The sequence below is a fragment of the Apodemus sylvaticus genome, chromosome 6 (assembly GCF_947179515.1).
Source record: "Apodemus sylvaticus chromosome 6, mApoSyl1.1, whole genome shotgun sequence".
NCBI classification, from domain to species: Eukaryota; Metazoa; Chordata; class Mammalia; order Rodentia; family Muridae; genus Apodemus; species Apodemus sylvaticus.
This window is the reverse complement of record NC_067477.1, coordinates 4,310,192-4,333,527: the sequence shown is the minus strand read 5'-3', so window position 1 is coordinate 4,333,527 and position 23,336 is coordinate 4,310,192. Positions and strand designations below refer to the sequence as shown.

Here is a 23,336-nt window from a genome sequence, read left to right as displayed (position 1 = left end):
ACCATCCATACCTGCTCAGAATCCCTGTGATGTGCTGGATAATATCTATAATGCTGTACTTCATATTTCAGTACATTGGAATGCTAATGACTCACATAAGTTACAATGCATAGGAATGAAAGATTAATTATGTAGTATGGGTTTATATTGACATCTTCCTCATATAATGTAATCCATTCACAAATGTCTAGACCCCATACAATTGTAAATATATAATATAAGCTTATTCTTCTAAGAAATCTAATATGAGGATCATAATACTTGCTGATCTCATGCAATGTCTGTATAGGAGATTTCCTTGAATAAATGGACATGTTGATTTATAGCATTTTTTGCATTCATTGTGAATTATTTTCCCTTCTCCTTTGGTTAGATCCTCTTTTCATCAATCATAAACCCCTAGCTGTTCCTCTTGGACCTAACTATATTTTACAATTCTGAACACCACCTATGGGATTGTGCCCTAATTCACTATTCTGGATGTCTATGCAAAAGGGATTATGTCTGGAAATTGGCTCACATCTCATTCTGATTCATTTAAAAATGGATACACCATGGTGTCGTCAGATATCACATACATTAGATACAAGAATAGCCATTTGAGAGATGTTGTAGGGAGCAGTATGAATCTGTGCCCGAACTGATCCTGTGCCACAATGATCTATAAGAAAATACCATATGGAGAGAGCCAGTCTCCGTGGATTGCTGACTCATCTATAAGCAGAGGTAAGGACACCACTTCTGCTCAAATCCTGGTCCAAGAGGGACCTGCTCTAAACCATCAGGACACTGGAACCAGGGAAGAGCCAGGGACAGGTTCCTTCCCATTTCTGTCTGCACCCTGGAGCTGAAACTATACACAATTCTCCATAGCTATGTTCCTCCCAGAGAGAAATAGTCTCCCAGGGGTTCTGGCACACAGGCTTACAAGAGGGACAAGCCACATTCAGAGACAGCAAGACCAGCTAACACCAGAGATAACCAGATGATGATAGGCAAGGAAAGAACACAAGCAACAGAAACCAAGACTACTGGCATTATCAGAACCCAGTTCTCTCTCCAGAGTGAACCCTAGATAACCCAACACAATAGGAAAGCAAAACTCTGATTTAAAATCACATCTCATGATGACAGAGTACTTTAAGAATGAGATAAATAACTCCCTTAAAGAAATACAAGATAACACAAGTAAACAGGTCCATAAGAAGTCCATAAGAAGAAAGACAAAAAATCCCTTAAAGAATTGCAGGAAAACACAAAGAGGTAAAGGAATTGAACAAAACCATCCAGGATCTAAAAGTGGAAGTAGAAAGAATAAAGACATCATCACAAAGGGGGACAACCCTGGAGATAGAAAACCTAGGAAAGAAATCAGAAGGTGTAGATGCAATCATCATCAACAGAATACAAGAAAAAGAAGAGAAAAGCTCAGTCACAGAATATACCATAGGAAACAGACTAAACAGTCAAAGAAAATGCAAAATGCAAAAAGCTCCTAATCCAAAACATCCAGGAAATCCAGGACAAAATGAGAAGATCAAAGCTAAGAATAGTAGGTATAGAAAAAGTAAAGATTGCCAAGTTAAAAGGCCAGTAAATATCTTCAGCAAAATTATGGAAGAAAACTTCCCTAGCCTAAAGAAAGAGATGCCCATGAACATACAAGAAGCCTACAGAACTCCAAATAGATTGGATGAGAAAAGAAATTCCTCCTGTCACATAATAATCAAAACACCAAATGCACTAAACAAAGAAAGAATATTAAAAGCAGTAAGGGAAAATGGCCAAGGAACATAGAAAGGCAGACCGATCAGAATTACACCAGACTTCTCACCAAACACTATGAAAGCTAGAAGATCCTGGGCAGATCTCATACAGACCCTAAGAAAACACAAATGAAAGCCCAGACTACTATACCCAGCAAAACTCTTAATTACTCTCAGTTAGAAGGGGAAACCAAGATAATGCATGACAAAACAAAATTTCCACAATATCTTTCCAAAAATACAGCCCTACAGATGATAATAGATGGAAAACTCCAACACAAGGAGGGAAACTACACCCTAGAAAAAGCAAGAAAGTAATCTTTCAACAAACCCAAAAGAAGATATCCACACAACCATAAAAATAACATCAAAATAACAGGAAGCAACAATCACTATTTCTTAATATCTCTTAACATCAATGGACTCAATTACCCAATGAAAAGACAAAGACTAACGGACTGGATACTTAAACAGGACCCAGCATTTTTCTGTATACAGGAAACGCACCTCAGTGTTAAAGAAAAACACTACCTGAGAGTAAAGGGCTAGAAAACAATTTTCCAAGCAAATGGCCTCAGTTAACATGCTGCAATACTCATGCTAATATCGGATAAAATCGACTTTCAACCAAAAGGCATCAAAAAAGATCAGACTCATCAACAGAAAAATCTATCAAGAAGAAATCTCAATTTTGAACATCTATGCTACAAATGCAAGATGCATTTCTTCATTCCTAAAAGAAACTTTACTAAAACTCAAAGCACACATTGCACCTTACACAATAATTGTGGGAGACTTCAACATCCCACTCTCATCAATGGACAGATCAGGGAAACACAAAATAAACAGAAACACAATAAAACTAACAGAAGTCATGGACCAAAGATTTAACAAATATCTATAGAATATTTTATCCTAAATCAAAAGAATATGTCTTCTTCTCAGTACCTCATGGTACCTTCTCAATTAATGACCATATAATCAGTCACAAAAGAGTCCTCAACAGATACAAGAAGTTTGAAGTAATCCCAAGCCTTCTATCAGATCGCTACAGATTAAGGGTGGTCTTCAATAGAAACAAAAACAACAGAAAGCCCACATATATGTACAAGCTGAACAATTTCATACTCAAGAATAACTTGATCAAGGTTGAAATAAAGAAAGAAACTAAAGCATTTTTCAATTTCATGAAAATGAAGGTGCAACATACTGAAACTTATGGTACACAGGGAAAACAGTGCTAAGAGGAAAACTAATAGCTCTGAGTGCCTCCAAAAAGAAACTGGAGAGAACATACACTAGCAGCACACATGAAAGCTCTAGAACAAAATGAAGAAAATATACCCCAGAGGAGGAGACAGCAGAAAAAAATCAAACGCAGGGCTGAAATCAACCAAGTAGAACTGAAAAGAACTATACAAAGAATCAACAAAACCAGGAGCTGGTTCTTTAAGAAAATCAACAAGATAGATGAACCCTTAGCCAGATTAACCAGAGGGCACAAAGACATATCACCCAAATTAACAAGATCAGGAATGAAAAGTGAGATATCACAATAGAAACGTAGGAAATACAAAGAATTTATCAAATCCTACTACAAAGGCCAATACTCAACACATCTGGAAAATCTGGATGAAATAGACAATTTTCTAGACAGATTCCAAATACCAAAGTTAAATCAGGATCAGATAAACCATCCTCACAGTCCCATAACACCTAAAGAAATAGAAGTTCTTAAAAGTATCCCAAGCAAAAAAAGGCCCAAGACCAGTTGGTTTTAGTGCAGAATCCATTTTGACCTTCAGAGACCTAATACTAATAGTCTTCAAGCTATTCCACAAAATAGAAAGAGAAGGAACACTACCTAACTCATTCTATGAAGCCACAGTTATGCTGATACCAAAACCTCACAAAGACCTAACAAAGAAAGAGAACTTCAGACCAATTTCCCTGATGAATTTTAATGAAAAATACTCAATAAAATTCTTACACGCCAAATCCAAGAACACCTCAAATTTTTCATGTACCATGATAAAGTAGGCTTCATCCCAGGGATGCAGGGATGGTTCAATATACAACAAAGTCAGGGATGGTTCACTAGATAAACAAACTCAAAGAAAAACACCACGTGGCTTTTTCATTAGACGTTGAAAAGGCATTAAACAAAATTAAACATGTCTTCATGTTAAAAGTATTGGAAAGATCAGGAATTCAAGACTCATACCTAAACACAACCCAATTAGCATGAATAAAACCTTTTTGCCTAATTTGGGAAAATTTAAGACTACACTACCATCTTTGCCATTTATGAGACCCTTTATAATTTGCAGTATCTCCAAGCCAAGTGCTTCTGCTTATCCTCTCTCCCTCTTCCAAAACTTTCAGCTCCACATTCAACTCTTCTCTCTCCTCTCTCCCTCTCCCAAGACCTTCTTCTCCTCTTCCTCATCCTCTCTTTCTCTCTTTCTCACCTAAATGAAGGTGAGAAACTAACCATTTTCTACAATGAACTAACCAGTGCATTCTAGAACTCCCAGGGCCTAAACCACCAACGAAACAATACACATGGAGGGACCGAAGGCTCTAGCTGCATATGTAGCAGAGGATAGCCTTGTTAGTTATCAAAGGGAAGAGAGAGGCCTTTGGTTCTGAGAAGGCTAGATGCCCCAGTATAGGAGAATGCCAGTACAAGGAAGAGGGGATGGGTGGGTTGATGAACAGGGGAAGGAGGAGAGCCTAGGGAAATTTCAGAGGGGAAAACAGGAAAGGGGAATAACATTTGAAATGTAAATAAAGAAAATATCTAATAAAAATAAATAAAAGCAAACCAATGAGAATACAGAGAGAGAGAGAGAGAGAGAGAGAGAGAGAGATTGAAAGAGAGAGAGTAAGAGACAAAGACAGAGACATAGAGACTATGACAGAGGCAAAGAGACAGAGAAAATGAGAGAGGCTAAAACCCACACATTTTACTTATGTATTTCACTACACCTTAGAATTATGCATAAGACAAGTGCCTTATCCTTAAATGCTTTTAGGCCTGGTTTCTGATTATATGTTGGACAATTTAAACAAAGACATGAGACCTAAATAATGGGCATGTGAGCATATAGAAAAGTTACACAACAAATATATTATCAGAATTATTTATTTATTGAATTTTTAAAGTTCTCTTTTTTCTATATCTATTGAAAATACATTTCTTCCTGCAATATACTCTGAATACTGATTTCCCTTCCCCAATACCTCCCAATCTTTTTTTTGTCTTTTTTTTATTCGATATATTTTTTATTTACATTTCAAATGATTTCCCCTTTTCTAGCCCCCCACTCCCTGAAAGTCCCATAAGCCCCCTTTTCTCCCCCTGTCCTCCCACCCACCCCTTCCCACTTCCCCGTTCTGGTTTTGCCCTATACTTCTTCACTGAGTCTTTCTAGAACAAGGGGCCACTCCTCCTTTCTTCTTGTACCTCATTTGATGTATGGATTATGTTTGGGGTATTCCAGTTTTCTAGGTTAATATCCACTTATTAGTGAGTGCATACCATGAGTCACCTTTTGAGTCTGGGTTACCTTACTTAGTATGATGTTTTCTAGCTCCATCCATTTGCCTAAGAATTTCATGAATTCATTGTTTCTAATGGCTGAATAGTACTCCATTGTGTAGATATACCACATTTTTTGCATCCACTCTTCTGTTGAGGGATACCTGGGTTCTTTCCAGCATCTGGCAATTATAAATAGGGCTGCTATGAACATCGTAGAGCATGTATCCTTATTACATGGTGGGGAATCCTCTGGGTATATGCCCAGGAGTGGTATAGCAGGATCTTCTGGAAGTGAGGTGCCCAGTTTTCGGAGGAACCGCCAGACTGATTTCTAGAGTGGTTGTACCAATTTGCAACCCCACCAGCAGTGGAGGAGTGTTCCTCTTTCTCCACATCCTCTCCAACACCTGCTGTCTCCTGAATGTTTAATCTTAGCCATTCTGACTGAGGTAAGGTGAAATCTCAGGGTTGTTTTGATTTGCATTTCCCTAATGACTAATGAAGTTGAGCATTTTTTAAGATGATTCTCCGCCATCCGAAGTTCTTCAGGTGAGAATTCCCTGTTTAACTCTGTACCCCATTTTTAATAGGGTTGTTTGGTTTTCTGGAGTCTAACTTCTTAAGTTCTTTATATATATTGGATATTAGCCCTCTATCTGATGTAGGATTGGTGAAGATCTTTTCCCAATTTGTTGGTTGCCGATTTGTCCTCTTGATGGTGTCCTTTGCCTTACAGAAACTTTGTAATTTTATGAGGTCCCATTTGTCAATTCTTGATCTTAGAGCATACGCTATTGGTGTTCTGTTCAGAAATTTTCTCCCTGTACCGATGTCCTCAAGGGTCTTCCCCAGTTTCTTTTCTATTAGCTTCAGAGTGTCTGGCTTTATGTGGAGGTCCTTGATCCATTTGGATTTGAGCTTAGTACAAGGCGATAAAGATGGATCAATTCGCATTCTTCTGTATGCTGACCTCCAGTTGAACCAGCACCATTTGTTGAAAAGGCTATCTTTTTTCCATTGGATGTTTTCAGCCCCTTTGTCGAGGATCAAGTGGCCATAGGTGTGTGGGTTCATTTCTGGATCTTCAATCCTGTTCCATTGATCTGCCTGCCTGTCACTGTACCAATACCATGCAGTTTTTAACACTCTTGCTCTGTAGTATTGCTTGAGGTCAGGGATACTGATTCCCCCAGAATTTCTTTTGTTGCTGAGAATAGTTTTAGCTATCCTGGGTTTTTTGTTATTCCAGATGAATTTGTTAATTGCTTTTTCTAACTCTGTGAAGAGTTGAGTTGGGATTTTGATGGCTATTAGATTGAATCTGTATATTGCTTTTGGCAAAATGGCCATTTTAACTATATTGATTCTGGCGATCCATGAGCATGGGAGGTTTTCCCATTTTTTGAGGTCTTCTTCCATTTCCTTCTTCAGAGTCTTGAAGTTCTTGTCGTAAAGATCTTTCACATGTTTGGTAAGATTCACCCCAAGATACTTTATACTGTTTGTGACTATTGTGAAGGGGGTCATTTCCCTAATTTCTTTCTCAGCCTGCTTATCCTTTGAGTATAGGAAGGCCACTGATTTGCTTGAGTTGATTTTATAACCTGCCACTTTGCTGAAGTTGTTTATCAGCTGTAGGAATTCTCTAGTGGAGTTTATTGGGTCACTTAGGTAGACTATCATGTCATCTGCAAATAATGATAGTTTGACTTCTTCCTTTCCAATTTGTATCCCTTTGACTTCCTTATGTTGTCGAATTGCCCGAGCTAGTACCTCAAGTACAATATTGAAAAGATAAGGAGAGAGGGGGCAGCCCTGTCTAGTCCCTGATTTTAGTGGGATTGCTTCAAGTTTCTCTCCATTTAGTTTGATGCTGGCTACCGGTTTGCTGTATATTGCTTTTACTATGTTTAAATACCTCCCAATCTTATCCCAGCTTGATTCTGTTTCTTTATTTAATTAGAAAACAAAAAGTATGTAAATGTAATAAAAAAGAAAAACAAAAATAGGTAAAGGGAAAGCAAAAAATGGGAATAGGACAAAACAAACAGAAGAAAAGTCACCAAAAACAATCAAAAGAAACACATGTGGATATAGAGACACACGTTCACAAATACTATATACAACAAAGATGAGCAATAGGACTATGAGAGTTGATGTTGTATCAGAATAGGTCCATGTTCTAAAAAGGCTAGTGACTGTAGGGATGACTACTGAGTCTTGGAAGGAAGTGAATACTGCATCAAACACCTACATATAATCTCAGAACCTGCATAATTTAACAGGTAGATAGAATGTGATGGTGAAGGAGTTTGATGAAATGTGATTTAGTAACATTTTGACCAACCTATTCACATGCCTGTGCATTCTGATATAAATATTCATCACCTTCTAAGAGACTGGAATTTCTGCTGGAACACATGGCAAGAGATAGTAACAGACCTGAGATCACTTAAGACTATGAGGAAGTGTTTGCCCAGATTTTGATTATTTGGATTATATAAGTCAAACTCATATTATACTTTATTCCAAACAATTTAAAAGAGTTTTGCTCACTCAGGATCTAGTGATATTTTTATCAGACATCACCATACATTTCCACTTTTATTGTTTTACAGAATAAGAAACATGTCAATGGAGGTGATCACTGGTGAAGAGATTGGGAATCCTCAGCTAGCATCACTTTAATCATAGATGGGCATTTACAAAGATGACAAAGGCTCTATAGGACTGTGTTTCTGAGCAAGTCTGAAGACTAATCTTTCAGTCATCTCATTCCTAAGGCAGCTTTCTCCCCCTCCAGGACTTCTGACACACTCGGTGTAGTGATAACACTGTGTCTTGCACAGTCATAGACAGCAGAGTCCTCAGATGTCAGGCTGCTGAGATGCATGTAGGCTGTGCTGGAGGATGTGTCTGCAGTCAGTGTGGCCTTGCCCTTGAATTTCTCATTGTAGTTAGTACCACCATCTGCAGGATAAATATATCCAATCCACTCAAGGCCATGTCCAGGACTCTGCTTTACCCAGTGCACCCAGTCACTGGTGAAGGTGTAGCCAGAAGCCTTGCAGGACAACTTCACTATAGCTATAGGCCCCACCAGCTCATCTCCAGATTGTTGCAGCTGGACCTGCGATTGGACACCTGTGGAGAAAAAGACAGAGTGGACGTAATTGTTACCTCAGGTCCTGTCTCCTCTTCAGATCTGGAACTGATGAGCCCCTTACCTGCAGTTACTGACAGGAGTAAGAGAAAGACCCAGCTCCATTCCAGGGCTAGAGTCAGTGTTTTCAGTGACTGTGAAGAGGACAGTGACCATAGGTTGTTTTCATTGTATGAACATCCCCATATTTACTCACATAGTCTGAAGTAATTTGCATATTCATGAGCAGGTACTTCTTATGTAAGAACCTAGTCCATCAGAAAAACTGGAGAGAAAGAATTGAAAAGGCACATGGGTCAGGTAGCAGAGTGCTCAGGTCCAAGTCCTAATCCTCTTTGAGGAAGTGCATCATACACTTTCCATGAACCCAGGTCACATGTCATGGAAGCAACATCAGGGGACAAGCTCTCAATAAGTTTTTGGCCTGAGTCTGTTGCTCCACTTTGGGACACTGTCAACACATGGATTTACAGATGGTGCTTTGAAATCATGATGATGGTGATGATGATGACAATGACGATGATGAGATGATGATGATGATGAATTTGATTTTGATGGTACATTCCAAAAATTGGTAAGTTTTATGTATTAGAACTTTCTTTCAGATAAATGCAAGCAATATTTGCCTTTCCCACAGGTCATATACTTCAAAATTCACTAAAATGAATAAAAGTAAATGTGCTTAAATATTTATACATCAAGGATTTTTACAGCATTATAATGAATAATTAATTTATAGATATAAGCTATCAATGTGTAAACAAAGGATTTTATCACTAACATGTGTGTGTGTGTGTGTGTGTGTGTTTGACCAGAAATGAATGAGAAATTTACATTGCTTTTGGAAAAATGGATGCAACTGGATATAACTGTATTAATTAAGACAATCTAAAAAAAATCACAGATGTTAAATGGAGATAAAATTTCTCGTCCTTTAGCTCCATTCTCTGTATCTTACATTCTTTTCTATGTTTTATGATTCTTGGGTGAGAAGCTGGCATCATTGAAACAACTGCTGATGGATACTCTATCAATAATTCTCAACACTCTGAGAATTACTCTTTAAACACAACACATATGATCCTCTGTGACCAAGGTTCAGACATTATACAGGGTATAAACATAAATATTTATGACAGTTTGACAACATGATCATTAGCAATACAAATGAGGTCTACTAGGGCCTATATCATCTCTAAACAGGGGCTTTAACCACACTTACCTGGGATGTAGACTTTCCTATGAAAATTGGCCAGAGGAGGAAATTCTCAGCCAGCCATTGAACTGAGCACAGGGTCCCCAATGGATGAGATAGAGAATGGACCAAAGAAACTGAAGGGGTTTACAGCACCATAGAAGAAACAACAATAAGAACCACCCAGTACCCCCAAGAGCTCCCAGGGACAAAACCATCAACCAAAGAGTACACTTGGAGCTACTCATGGTGCCAGACACATTGGAAGCAGAGGAAAATCTTCTTGGACACCAAATGGGGGAGAGGTTTTTGGTCCTGGAAAGACTTGATGCTGTAGTGTAGACAAATACCAGGACAGGGAAGCAGGAGTGGGTTGATTGGGGAAGGGGAGATGGTTTATGGGATTTTCAAGGGAGGGGGGAACCAGGAAAGGGAACAACATTTGAAGTGTAAATAAATAACAGACATAATTTTAAAAAATAAAGTATGGCCTACACAAAAAAAGAATGTCTGACAGTAGGGAGAGGGAACTTGTAGAGCCTATCTCCAGCAGGAAAACAGGGCTTCAAATGAGGGAGAGGAAGGCTATCCCACTGTCATAAGTCTGACCCATAATTGTACCTGTCTGAACAAATGTCAGGGATGGAAATGGAGAGGAGCTCAGGGAAAAGAAGATCCAGAGAAAGGCTCAAAGTAAGATCCAGGGGAAGCGGAGCTCCCATGACTTGACACTATTACCGAGGATATGTAGTGCTCACAAAAAGGGACCTAATATGACAGCACTCCAGAAGACCCAGCAAGCAGCTGAAAGAGTCAGTCGCAGATATTTGCACCCAACTGAAGGACAGAAGCAGCTGACACCTACAGTTGAATTAGGGAAGGGTAAATGAAGTTGAGCGTCACCCTGTAGGAGGACCAGCAGTCTCAATTAATCTGGACCCCTGGGATCTCTCAAACACTGACCACCAAACAAACAGCATACACTAGCAGACATGAGCCCCCTAGCACACATACAATAGAGGATTGCAAGGTCTGTGCTTATTCAGAGATGATGCTCCTAACCTTCAAGAGACTGGAAGCCCCGGAAAGTTTAATGGTCAGGTGGGGTGGGGGTAGGGACATCCATGTGGAGACAGGGGGAGGGGAGAAGGTTTGGAATGTGGAACAGTCAGAGGGTGGACAGGGGTTGGCAGAGAGGGGGAATAAAATATGGAGTGTATAAAAATAATAAAAAAACATTTTGTAAAAAAGAAAAAGAAAAATTTAACCATGTAACTTCAGCATTTACAGAGTTCTACTGAAGAGAGAAATTACTCTAGTTCACCTGGAGATGATGGTTTATGCATCAGTGATTTTAAGTTGTGCCAATATTACTATAATGTCTCTCTTGAAACCAGGTTCCTCCTTGCTGGAAGTTGGAGCCAGCTCTTGCACTTCCCATTTCTAAAAAAATTAATGACAGCCCCATGGAGGGAACAATGGTGTCAACAGGCCAGACCCCTGGAGCTCCCAGGACTGGACCACCAACCAAAGAATACACATGGAGCTTCCCATGGCGCAGGTCACATATTGCCAGAGGATGGCCTTGTTGGACATCAGTGGAAGGAGAGCCCCTAGGGCCTGAGGGTGTTCAATGCTCCATTGAACCCCTACAATGCAAGTGGAGGAGGACAGGAGTGGGTGGGTGAGTGAATAAAAACCCTCATAGAGAAAGGAGAGGGGTGATGGGAGAGGGGATCCCAAAGGGGAAAATATTTGAAATGTAAATAAAAATATCCGATCATAATGTGCATATTTATCCAAGATCTAAGAAGGAAGATAAAATGCTGTCAAAAAGGAGGGGTGGCCAAACTGAACCTTAATACACTGCATGTTAATTAAAACAAAGAGATAATCTACGGAAAATAAAAATTGTAACAAAAAACGTAATGATAGTAGACAACAGGCTCTCCTGACATCAGACCACACCTGGGACAGAGAACATATGTGAAATAGCTGAGTAGCAAGTGTGTACAATTGTAAGCTTAGACACAAAATTTTGATTGCTTAGATCGGCATGGTAAACTGTGAGAGATGGATTTCCCTCTCAGGTTAACACATCCACCTTGGTGCATGTGCTTGAGGCTTGCCCCACTAAACAAAGTGTAGCCATATTTTTAAAATATTACAACACGATGGTGAGTGACTTCCAAGAATACTCACCAAGGTTCAGATCTATTGGCACCTGATAAATGATGAAAATATACTCTCTTTTTCTTTGGAAGGATTTGAGTTGTTCCTTATATACTAGTGAATGACACACATATGTATATATACACAGCACTGATTGGACTCCATATACTGTTAGTTACTGAAATAAAAGTGGTCAGTTAGATGGGAGAGATTTACTAGAAGTTCTTAATGGAAACCAGAAGGTTACAGTGGGGTGAAAATGATGCTGATGTATTTCACACTTGAATAAAAATGTCAAAGAATAAGCAAACTCATTCTGAAAAATAAAAATAACAATTTTTACATCTGGTTAGAATTTTTGTGTAAATGAATATTTCACACTGCTAATTTCACTCATAATTTCTACTCTTTCATCTCTTGAATATCCTATTTTTCTCTATTATGCTAGACACTCATTTATACACTAGAATGCATTGAAATACATAATTGTATGTAAGAATGCAATATATAAATACATTGAAATACATAATTGTATGTAAGAATGCAATATATAAGAGCTACTAATGAGATACTCATATGATGTTTGCAAATAGTCATTAATACAGTTAATACATTGGAAAGTACATATCAATAACAAATCTGTGTCTGAGGAGGACTCTGTAATCATTCTAACCACATTGACTAGTCATGAATGTCTGCATCAATCTTTATACACTGAACACAGAAGCTTCTTGGTCAAGGCTGAGAGCAGCAATAATCTATTTTATAAACATAAGTATTATAAGGCATTTTGACATCTTGAACTTCAACAATACAACTGGGGTCAACTATGGCCTCTGTCGTCTCAGGCCATGGGCTTTTGACTATGTTTATTTGGGAGGAGGTCATTCCTATGCAATAGACAACAACTACAATCAGAAAACACTTGGGCACAGTGTAAGAGTCATGTACTAACAGGTACATCTTTCTTGAAGCCTGATATTTAGACTGCAAGGTTAGGCAAAGTATAAAACATCACTGATGTCTTTGTACTTCTTTTAAACTGCATGACATTGTTCTGCACACACACAAAAAAACCCTAGGTGGCAGGTAGAATATCCTGGTCAGTAGAAGGCTGGTTTCTCTATGTCCTCTACCATAGTCTTTGGCTAACAGGACCCTAAACATATGTAGCAGATGTGCATCTCAGTCTTAGTGTAGGTCCCCCAATAGAGTGCAACTGTACATAAAGATGTTGCCTTCCTGTGGATGCTGTTCCCCTAACTTGTCTGCCTTGTCTGGCTGCACTGGGAAGAATGTGCCTAGTACTTCAGAAGCTTGATGTGCCAAGGTAGGGGGATACCCAAAGAGGGGAGGCCTCCACCCTCTCAGAGGAGAAGGGGATAGGGGAGAAAATGGGTGAGAGGAGGACCAGAAAGATTCATAGTGAATAAATTACTTAATGAATGAAAATTCCCAGAAATGTAATGTTCCAATTTGACTTCAGTGAGATGACAATAAACAAGAATATTAATGATAATATTAATTAGACAATGATAATTTGTTAATGATAATTAAGATTATTTGATGTAAGTGTAAACTAGTGTAGTGACTTTGGAAATCAGTTTGAGAATGTCACCAAAAATAATAAACAAAACTATGTAGTGCCATACTTATACATGCATGTACTCAAATGATGCTATACACTATTACAGAGACACTTGCCCATACATATTTATTGCTGATCCAATCACAGCATCTGGGAAATTGAATCCACCTAGATTTGTAACAAAAGACAAATAGATATTGACAATGTGGGATGTATAGACAGTGGAACACTTCTCATAGTAAAACATGAATTACGAAGTCTAAAATTTGTGAATGGACCTGGAAAATATGCAGAATGGGGTCACCTGAGTCCACATGACAAGTGCTTCAAGTTTTCTTCATGCAATTTACTAATTTGAATATTTTTTGTGTTGAATTTGTAGAAGCCGAAAGAAAAATGCATAGAATATATATACTCACATACACATATCTTTACATATATATGTATATATGTATATATATAAACATATACATATGTATATATGTGTAAAGATATATATATATATGTTTAGGTACAAGGTACAATTTTACAGTTTTATTTTGTGCTTGTGTGTATGTATGTGTTTAATTATTGATATGTTTTCAATCCCTCTTTAATTTTGTTCCATTTTTTCCATTCTACAGAAAGAACGAAAGCTGGGTAGTTCAGTTTAAGATGAAAGAGCTGTCATAAGTTTGAGGAGGGAATCAGTGATGTAAATGCATTTTGTGATTTTTCTTTAAAAATATACAATAAGTAAATAAAAAATAAAAATACATGAATCTTTGGAGAGTTTAGTGAAGAATCTTCACTGCGTTTGAACACAAAATCATTATATCTCAATCACAAGTCAATAGATGCGATTTTCCTCAATAATTTGTTTGTGAACTAAATAACATTTGCAGATTTGATTTAAAAAAAGCAAATAAACTGTTCTGTGTCTCTGACCAAAAAAACTCCTAAAAAAAAATAGAAAAAGAAAAAAGAAAAGGACTCAAAAATGGAAATCACAGAGGATACAGAGTTCATTCAACCCTAAAATATCTGTCTACTGGGATTCTTAGCCCCATTCTGCCCCCTGCTGGTCCTCAACTGATCTGCAGGTAGATTTCTTGTGGCTTAACCTGATGGTGTCCAGTCTGTCTTGAGCAGTAACATATACCTACAACTCCACTGCTGAGAGGACATAGCTATATGGAGCAATGGCTCTTGTTTACCTATAGAAGATGGCTGATAACTCAGAGACTGAATTAAAGTTGTTTCTACATTATCATCAGTGATCCTCTCAAAGCCTACTCTCTCCTTGTGGCAGTTGGATCTGGCTCTAGCAGGTCCCACTTGTAATGAGGTGTTAACAGGAGAGATCAGGGTCTTTCTTGCCTTTATCAGGCTATAGTTGGGCCAGAGCACTGAGGACAAAAAAATCAACAGTGAGTCTTAAGGAAAGATGCATCTCCCCATGTATCCATGTGTGAATTCCTAGGACAATCACATACAGGAGTCAACAGGAAGAAGAGGAACTAGAGTAGCACTCATGAAAAGCTAACAATTCCAAAAAATCACATTGAGAAGGAAATCAAGGAAATGTATTGTGCAACTCAATCTGTTAACCGTACTGCATTCCCATGCTTGTAATGAGATGGGATGAGAGAAGAAATTTCATTTATAGGAACCTAATGGGTGGAGAATATATGTGCTTAGAAAACTTTACTTCTACCTGTGTAACTTTCCAATGCGGTGTTCTCTTATTCCAAGGCAGGGCATGTGCTTGTAAAGCTTTCAGAATTGATGTTTTGCTAATGAAGGACAGAATACGGAATGTTATCCCAGGGATGAGAGAAACCAATAGCATTGTTTAGGGATATGTAATAATGTATATTTAAATATCAGAAGTATAACTACTCATAATAAAACAACTATACACACTACATGAACACAGAACATTCAAGTATATTATGCTCTAACTTTGGGTTCACAAATTGGATACACCTAATATTTCAGGATAAAAAGAGGAAGAAAAAGTTGAACGCATGTTCTCTCTTCCATAATTAGTCAGAATCCATGTGAAGTCCTGTGAATTTTCAGTTCACAGGGCAGTGTCCTCAGGGCATCAGTGACTACTTACTATAGAGGAACAGTTATCCCTACAATCCAGAGTGCTAGACAGTTGTATCTTGGCATTGCAGAACCCCGGATGTGCTGGGTAATGTGTATAATGCTGAATTTCATATGACAGAATATTGGCTGTTGATGCAATGCAAAGGATTTCATGCCTACTTAAGTAATATAATTAAATAGTAACTGAGATATCCTCCTCTTATAATCCATACACAAATGTCTGTGCTCCATAATATTATAATTAGATAATATGAGTTTATTCCCCTAAGTTCAACTAATATGAGGATCATAATACTTGCTGATCTGATGCTATGTCTGTGCAGAAGCTTTCCTTGAATAAATGGACATATTGATGTATATCATTTTCTATCATTTTATTAATTTGTATTGTTTTTCCCTTGTCCACTGCTTGGGCTCTCTTACCATTAATCACTCACCCATAACAGTTCCCTTTAGACCTGTCTATATTTGATGATTATGAACACCACTTAAAGGACTGGCACCATTTTCACTATTCCAAGTCCCTTTGCAGATAGGATTGCATCTGGAAAGTGACTCACATCTCACTTTGATTCAATCAAAGATTGATACACCATGGTGTCCTCAGTGCTCAGATATATAAGATGCAGGAACAGCCACTTTAAACATGTTTTCGTGAATCTCTGGATGTTCACTCTGTTACTTACCTGTGAAGAAAGTTACTGACAAATTCTGCAGAACATACATCTGGGAAAATGTTCTGAATCACCATTTGGAATTGCTAATCAGTCCACAGTAAAACACTGAGGATCACTGTCACACTTTGTCTCAAAAACTGTAAAGATGGTCTTGTTGCTAGTGTGCTGTAGCAATCATTTGATTACAGAGCAGAATATTGGAGATGAGTAAGACTATGAGTTTGGAATCAGTAATCATTGTATAATCACTGAACCTCCCACCTCAAATTCCATGAAATGACCAGAGAAAACTAAAAATAATTGTTGAGGGTATTTCAACAAACCCAGATGGTAGTGGCTAATATCTTTTATCCCAAGATTGTGGAGGTAGGAACATAAGGATCTCTGAGTTCAAGTCTATCCTTGTCTATAGAGATAAGTTCAAGGGCAATCAGTGCTGTACAAAGAAACTATTTTGGATAAACAAAGCAAAACAAAAGAGTTTTTTAGCAGGAATGTTGCTCATATCCTCAGAATTAGATATTGATTGAGTATGTGATCAAACACTTCTGCTTCAAAGTTATTGACTCAACTATGATACATAAATGGCTCACATTGACACTAACATGGGTATAAGAATACAGTTTTACTCTGCCTGCACTAGCTCTAAATAGAAAGACCAAGATTTATATTTATTAATTATACTTTTAAGTCTTATCATACTCTTGCTGCCAAATATTGTCTTATATCTTAAATTAATCAATCTATATCAATCCTGTGTTCTGACAAATGGTTTGCTAATTACTTCTCCTTCAGTCCTGCCTGCTTCTTCCTTTTCATCTGGCTGGTGACATCTGTTCCTGTCCTGATGATGTCATGAAGGACAAGGAGCTATAAGGTAATGGAAACTTATTTTTGTTGTTAGTAACAGAGACTTGTTTGGCTGTTGCTATACTTGATTATGTGTGGAAAGGAACATTACCCTAAGAAGACTCTGTACATGTCTGAGAAAATATCTCAGCAGTGAAACATGCATTGTTCTCCATAGATTCTTACCTGATTATCAGTTCAGGAAGAGAGAAATGATAAGAGATGTGTCAACAGAACAATTGACAACTGACCAGAAATTACTGGAAACTTTCCGACCAGGTTGTGCATGGACATGCCAGAAAGAAACAAACATGTTTTGTCTTTTCATGGTGTTTTCATTTAGGGAAAAGTAAAAGGTACATGAGATTTGGGGCCTTTGCCCAGTTTGTTTAACTTAAATGACCTTTGTTGATTGAAAATATCTTGTAAACAATATATTCTAATCAGACTTTACTTCTCCACAACTTTTCTTAGATCCTCATTCCTTTTCTACCAACCCAACTTCATACCCTTTATTTTTCTCACTTTTTAACCAAAAACAAACAAAAAGGTAAAACAAGACTCACTTTCTGTCAATTTGCCTTTCTCTCTATTACTATCCACCCTATCTTGTCATACATACATATTCACACATACACAAACTCAAAAGAAGAAAAAGTATGAAACCAAATATACATGAAAAAACTAGTAAGATAAACTGCCTAAGTAACGCTATATGAGAAAAAACTGCAAATATGTCATTGTGTTGCTTTTGTTTGGCCATCTCTTGGGTGTAGGGCCTAACATCAAGTGTGGTTAATACAGGAGTAAGTTCCCTTTGTAGAAGACTAAGTTTCTATTGTAAATGAGTACCAGCTGCAGATAGATTCTTACATAGTGGTGGGAGCACATATCCACTTCCCCCTCTCTGTAGAAATTCACATTGGTTTGAAAATACATAAGCCCTGTGCTTGTTCCCATAGTCTATGTGAGTTCATATGTGTATCAATTCTACTGTGTCTGGATAAGACTGCTTTTGTAGAGTAATCAATCATCTCTGACCCTTACAATCTTCTTTTGCAATGGTCATTTAGTCCTGGGATGAAGGTTTGGTGACGAAAATTCATTGAGTACCACTTCTCTAAAAATTGTACATTTCTGGTTCTCTCTAGCTTCATATCTACTGCAAAACGTGTCTGATGACAGGTAGATGAGTTACTGGATTAAGTGTAAATAAAATGATTTTATTGATATGTTGCTCTATCAGAACAGTGGCATATGATTTTCCCTTAGGGCCATGGTCTATGCAATTTCAGTTTCATGGCAATTCTAGCAGAGGCAGCCATGGCTAACCTTAACCCTAATCTCATAGGCCTTTATTCCATCAAAGAATGAATGATTGATCCCACAATGTTTGATCCTCTATTATGTCAGCATATCCCACAGACAGGGAACTATTGTAGACAGCAGGGTTTAGAGTTAGAGTGGTTATTACCTTTCTCCTTTAATACCATACAAAATATGTCCAGTACTATGAACACTAATCAGTAGGAATAAAAATTCTACATGGACACATGATCAACTTCTCTGTGTTCAGTGAGATATATAAGTGCTGTCTTGAACCATGTGATGTTAAAATTAGTTTGTGGGGAGCAAAAAATAGACTTCAAAATACCTTGAATTATTTGGGAGTATCTATGGACACTCTTTGGTTGATGACTCAATTTGAGAATACTCATCCAGTAAATCCCATCTTCACCCTATACAAACGTTTACTGAAGGTAAACATTACAATAATTTGGAATTTTCCACTGTGGGAATTTGAAGCCTAAGACTGAGTGGAACCATAGTTCTGAACTACCTGGTGTAAGCATCAAACATCCATCAGCTTTATAAAGTAAAACACAGAATCATTTATGAACATTATAATAGGAACCTAGGGTGAAGAAAAGGAATAGAAAGCTCTTAATTTAAGAGCAAACAGGAAACCACAGAGGCCAGCAGGAAAGCTGTAGCTGTACACTCTTCTGATATAATAGAAAAAACAGTGCTGAGAACCAGCCTGAAATAACGTACAGCTGAAAACTGAGACTGTTTCAATGTGTTCTCCGAGCACAGTAGTATGTGGCAGTATCTGAAGTGTCCACACTGGCCAGCTTGAGGAATACCTGGTTGTTGGAGGTGTCCTTAGAGATTGTAAGCCGACTCTTCAGTGATGGGTTATAGCCCTTATCATCATCCCACCAAATGGTTGCCAGCCACTCCAGACCCTTCCCTGAGGGCTGACGGATCCAGCTCACACCCATATTAGTAGTGCTCAGCGAAAACCCAGAGAAAGAGCAAGTCAGACTGAGGGTCTGTGAGGGCTGTAATATCCCAGGGCCAGACTCTTTCAGAGTAACCTGGGACAGGACATCTGTGAAGAAAAAGAAAAAGGAGAAGGTAAGGTTGGAACAGGTGTGGATAGAAACAGTCATCCCTTAGGCAGCCTCGGCACTCACATGCAGGGACAATCAGCAGCAGGAATGAGGAAGTAAGCCTGTCCATGGCTGCACACTAGTGAGTACACAGGTCCAGCTTTGACTTTTCAACCCGAGGTTGGGTGGATCCAGCAGAGATTTGCATTCCCTCACCAGGTGCTGACTCTGATGGTATACTTAAGTTTATGGACTAAAGTGGTATCAGTCTATGATTGGAGATGCAGGAGCCCTCAAGAGAGTTCATTTCTGCTTTTCATAGAGAGTATGTAATACACAAGACCAGGTTCCTCCATACATACTTCTAATGAGTGATGTTGTGTTGTAGTGAGGTTGATGGAGACCCTCACTCTAGCACAAAGGGTCGTGACTCTGACATGCTCTACTATGTTCATAGCAGCCCTATTTATAATTGCCAGATGCTGGAAAGAACCCAGGTATCCCTCAACAGAAGAGTGGATACAAAAAATGTGGTATATCTACACAATGGAGTACTATTCAGCCATTAGAAACAATGAATTCATGAAATTCTTAGGCAAATGGATGGAGCTAGAGAACATCATACTAAGTGAGGTAACCCAGACTCAAAAGGTGAATCATGGTATGCACTCACTAATAAGTGGTTATTAACCTAGAAAACTGGAATACCCAAAACATAATCCACACATCAAATGAGATACAAGAAGAAAGCAGGAGTGGTCCCTGGTTCTGGAAAGACTCAGTGAAACAGTATTTGGCAAAACCAGAACGGGGAACTGGGAAGGGGTGGGAGGGAGGACAGGGGAAGAGAAGGGGGCTTATGGGACTTTCGGGGAGTGGGGGGGCTAGAAAAGGGGAAATCATTTGAAATGTAAATAAATTATATCGAATAAAAAATAAATAAATAAATAAATAAATAAATAAAGAATACTTCCCTATGTTTTTTGAATGGAGGACAGATGAGGAGCTCAAAGGGGAGATGTTACTACTACCTTGATGCTCTCTGTTTCTAAGGCCTCTATGAGTCTTATCAATATATATTTTTCCACACAATTGGTACACTAATTATAGACTTCCTGAATAGTGTAAGAGTATATGCCATCTCAAGCTGAAAATGATGAATAAAATAATTCCAGGAAAGAGTGTGATTTCATTGACTTTACTGAAGTGTCAAGTTCCTGACTCACATACTTGACATTGCTATTTATTCAACAATCAGTACCTTCATCTTTATACTGACCTGTATTTGTGACAGCTTTAAGCAGAAAATAGAAACTCTAAGTAGGGAGAAATTTATTCAATTCTCCTAGATGCTGAAGATCTTAGAAGAAGGCACAGTGGGCAAACGATGCTGGAAGGCACAGCCCACAAGTTTAGGACATTTTTTTCACTACCTTCAGAAATGTTAAAACACAATGCACTCTTCTTTGTTCTTATCAGTATGATGATTTAGAACTTAGAGAGAGTAAGATTTACCTAACTTTGGTCAACTTTATGCAGTGGTTTGTTGGCATGAACATGAATGAATATATGAAAAAGAGCCTGAGTAGATGACTGATTTCATTAAAGAAATCAACACCAAATGCAATCAAGTCGCTTTTATGAAAAAGAAATCCTCATATTCTCAGATGTTTGAAAGATAAAAATATCAAGACATGTCCAACCCATAAAATAAGATCTTAAGTTGTATCAACACAAGAAAGAGAAATAAATCTCAGAAAAATGAGTGCCTTCTGAGATCATGAACCATTAGAGTAAGATGGGCAATAAGGCCTGAACTAACACTTGGGTTCCCTTCCAGAGGACTGTCAATGTCAAAGTGACTTTTTGTCTATGAGTAAATTGCGTATCTTGAAATAGAAGGGTTTCTGACATTGTCTCCATGAGACTTAAAGACCATCCTGTACATATTCATGAGGCAGGAGGAAAGGCCCACAGAAGGAAAGATCCTGGAATGGATGACACAGAGGCTGAGTTGCCAGGTTTGGATGAAGGAGCCAGAGGGCCAGAAAAACAAGTATTGCTGGTTCCTGAATATTGGAATGTCAGACAACAGACTCTTCAGAAGAGTGAATATCAAATCTAAATAGGAACACAGATGTTGTGTTTTATATGCTTTGTCCATGGAATGCATAAAAGTGTGGTGTTATGTTAAGTCTGAGATATGAGCTGCAATGGATGAAGACATTTTTCCTGAGTTTTTCAGATGTACTTGAAGTAATTCCAGGTCCAAGTCCACAAATGTACAGAGATGTGAACAACATGGTACAAAAATTAAAATACAGAAATATAATCCAACAAGATTTTATACAAATTTATATATAAAACACCATGCCAATTGGAGTCAAAAATTAGAACATATTACTCTAAATGTGAATCACATTAACTTCTTCACTTAGATATATTTTACAGCTTTCAAAATCCGTGTACTCAGTTATTCTCATCTAGAGAGCCTATTTCCAACTCAGCTAGAGTGTTTATGTATATCTAATCAGTGCCATAAGCATTGCTGTGTCTCCATGTTCATCACAAGGACATGTGAGGAGAAAGGCACTGCAGACTGAACATGTATTCACTAAGGTGGAACTACAAACCCATCCTTCAGAAACTCCCAAGCACTTGGACTGAAAAATGACAATACTATCATGGGATTCTTTTGATGAGGGCATGTTATATGTTGATGGTGTGAGTAATAGGATTACAATTACTGCAGACAGTAGAACAGCAGCCAGACATTCCTTTAGATGACATAAAAAGTCTACTAGCAGAGGAAGGATCTAATTTCATAAGGTACAAATGGCATCCAGCCAGGGAAAAGAAAGTTAATATCTTATCAGGAAATATTAGGAATCTCAGGTATATCCCCAGTAGGCTGGAATTCTAAACTTCTAACAGTGGACAACTGCGTCTTGACAAGCTAATAAAATGTTCTAAGAGTAAATCTAAAAAGTAGGATGGATACAGTACATACCTGCAACATCACATCAGACCGAAAGACTCTCATATGAAAACACAAGACAGTATAGTGAAGAAACTGGTGCCATGTGAGGTCCAGAGTGCTGTGAACAGGGAAAGGTGGGCTGGATATCCAGATATTGTCAGGAACATTGTATATATTCATGTGTAATTGGTAGTAGTATGGTATAGATGTCATCTCTTCACTTCCTTCTGAGACCATTTTCCCCAAGTCACACACACAAAAATATATATATATATATATTAAAGCTTAATATTACTAATTTTTAAAAAACATTTTAGAAGAAAATATACAGAAAAATGAGTGATGAAAATAAAAATGTAAGGAAGGTCAAGTGTGAAAATGCACCCAGCTTCTCGCTGTCTCCTTCTCCTGAGCTGTGGACAACACACCAGTGGGACCAGGTCTCCTACACTTCCCCAGCAGAGCAGCATTGGTTCAACATTGTGGATGGAACATCAAGAGCTGTGTTCCCAAGTCACGCTCAATCATATTTTCCAACTGAGAAAAATCCCTCCTGCCAGTGAAAAGAAGTTACAGATTAGATTTACAGATGCAGATGACAGTGATGATGATGATGATGAACCAACGTTTGACACATCATGTTTGAAATTTTCCATCATTCTGTCACTTGCCTATATAATTGGTTTTTGTCCTTCCAATAAGGTTAATATGTAATGAATAAAAAATATGCACAATTAGTTAACAAACACCTTTTACTGTCCTAAATTTGTAGTCTTGTCAGAGTAGCTCCATCACATGTATCATGTGGTCTCTGAAAGTGTGCGATGTTAGAAAAGAAGCCCCAGAGTCTCCTAGGACCACCTCACTCTCCAAATGTTTCTCTGCACCTGTTACTGTTTCTCTCCT

The 23,336-nt window shown here is 38.1% G+C and overlaps 3 gene segments (V, D, J or C); all 3 read right to left on the bottom strand.

The window, feature by feature from the left end:
- The window catches only part of LOC127686811 (Ig heavy chain V region 108A-like), a 111,185-nt gene that overhangs the window by 2,545 nt on the left and 85,304 nt on the right, over nt 1-23,336 (bottom strand).
- The window catches only part of LOC127687761 (Ig heavy chain V region VH558 A1/A4-like), a 59,071-nt gene continuing 43,815 nt past the window's right edge, over nt 8,081-23,336 (bottom strand). The window contains 1 exon segment of the V gene segment in view: nt 8,081-8,457. Coding sequence covers nt 8,081-8,457 — 377 coding nt within the window.
- Nucleotides 18,944-19,649, bottom strand: LOC127686837 (immunoglobulin heavy variable 2-5-like). The segment is given in 2 exon segments: nt 18,944-19,449; nt 19,535-19,649. Coding segments are annotated over 2 exon segments (366 nt in total).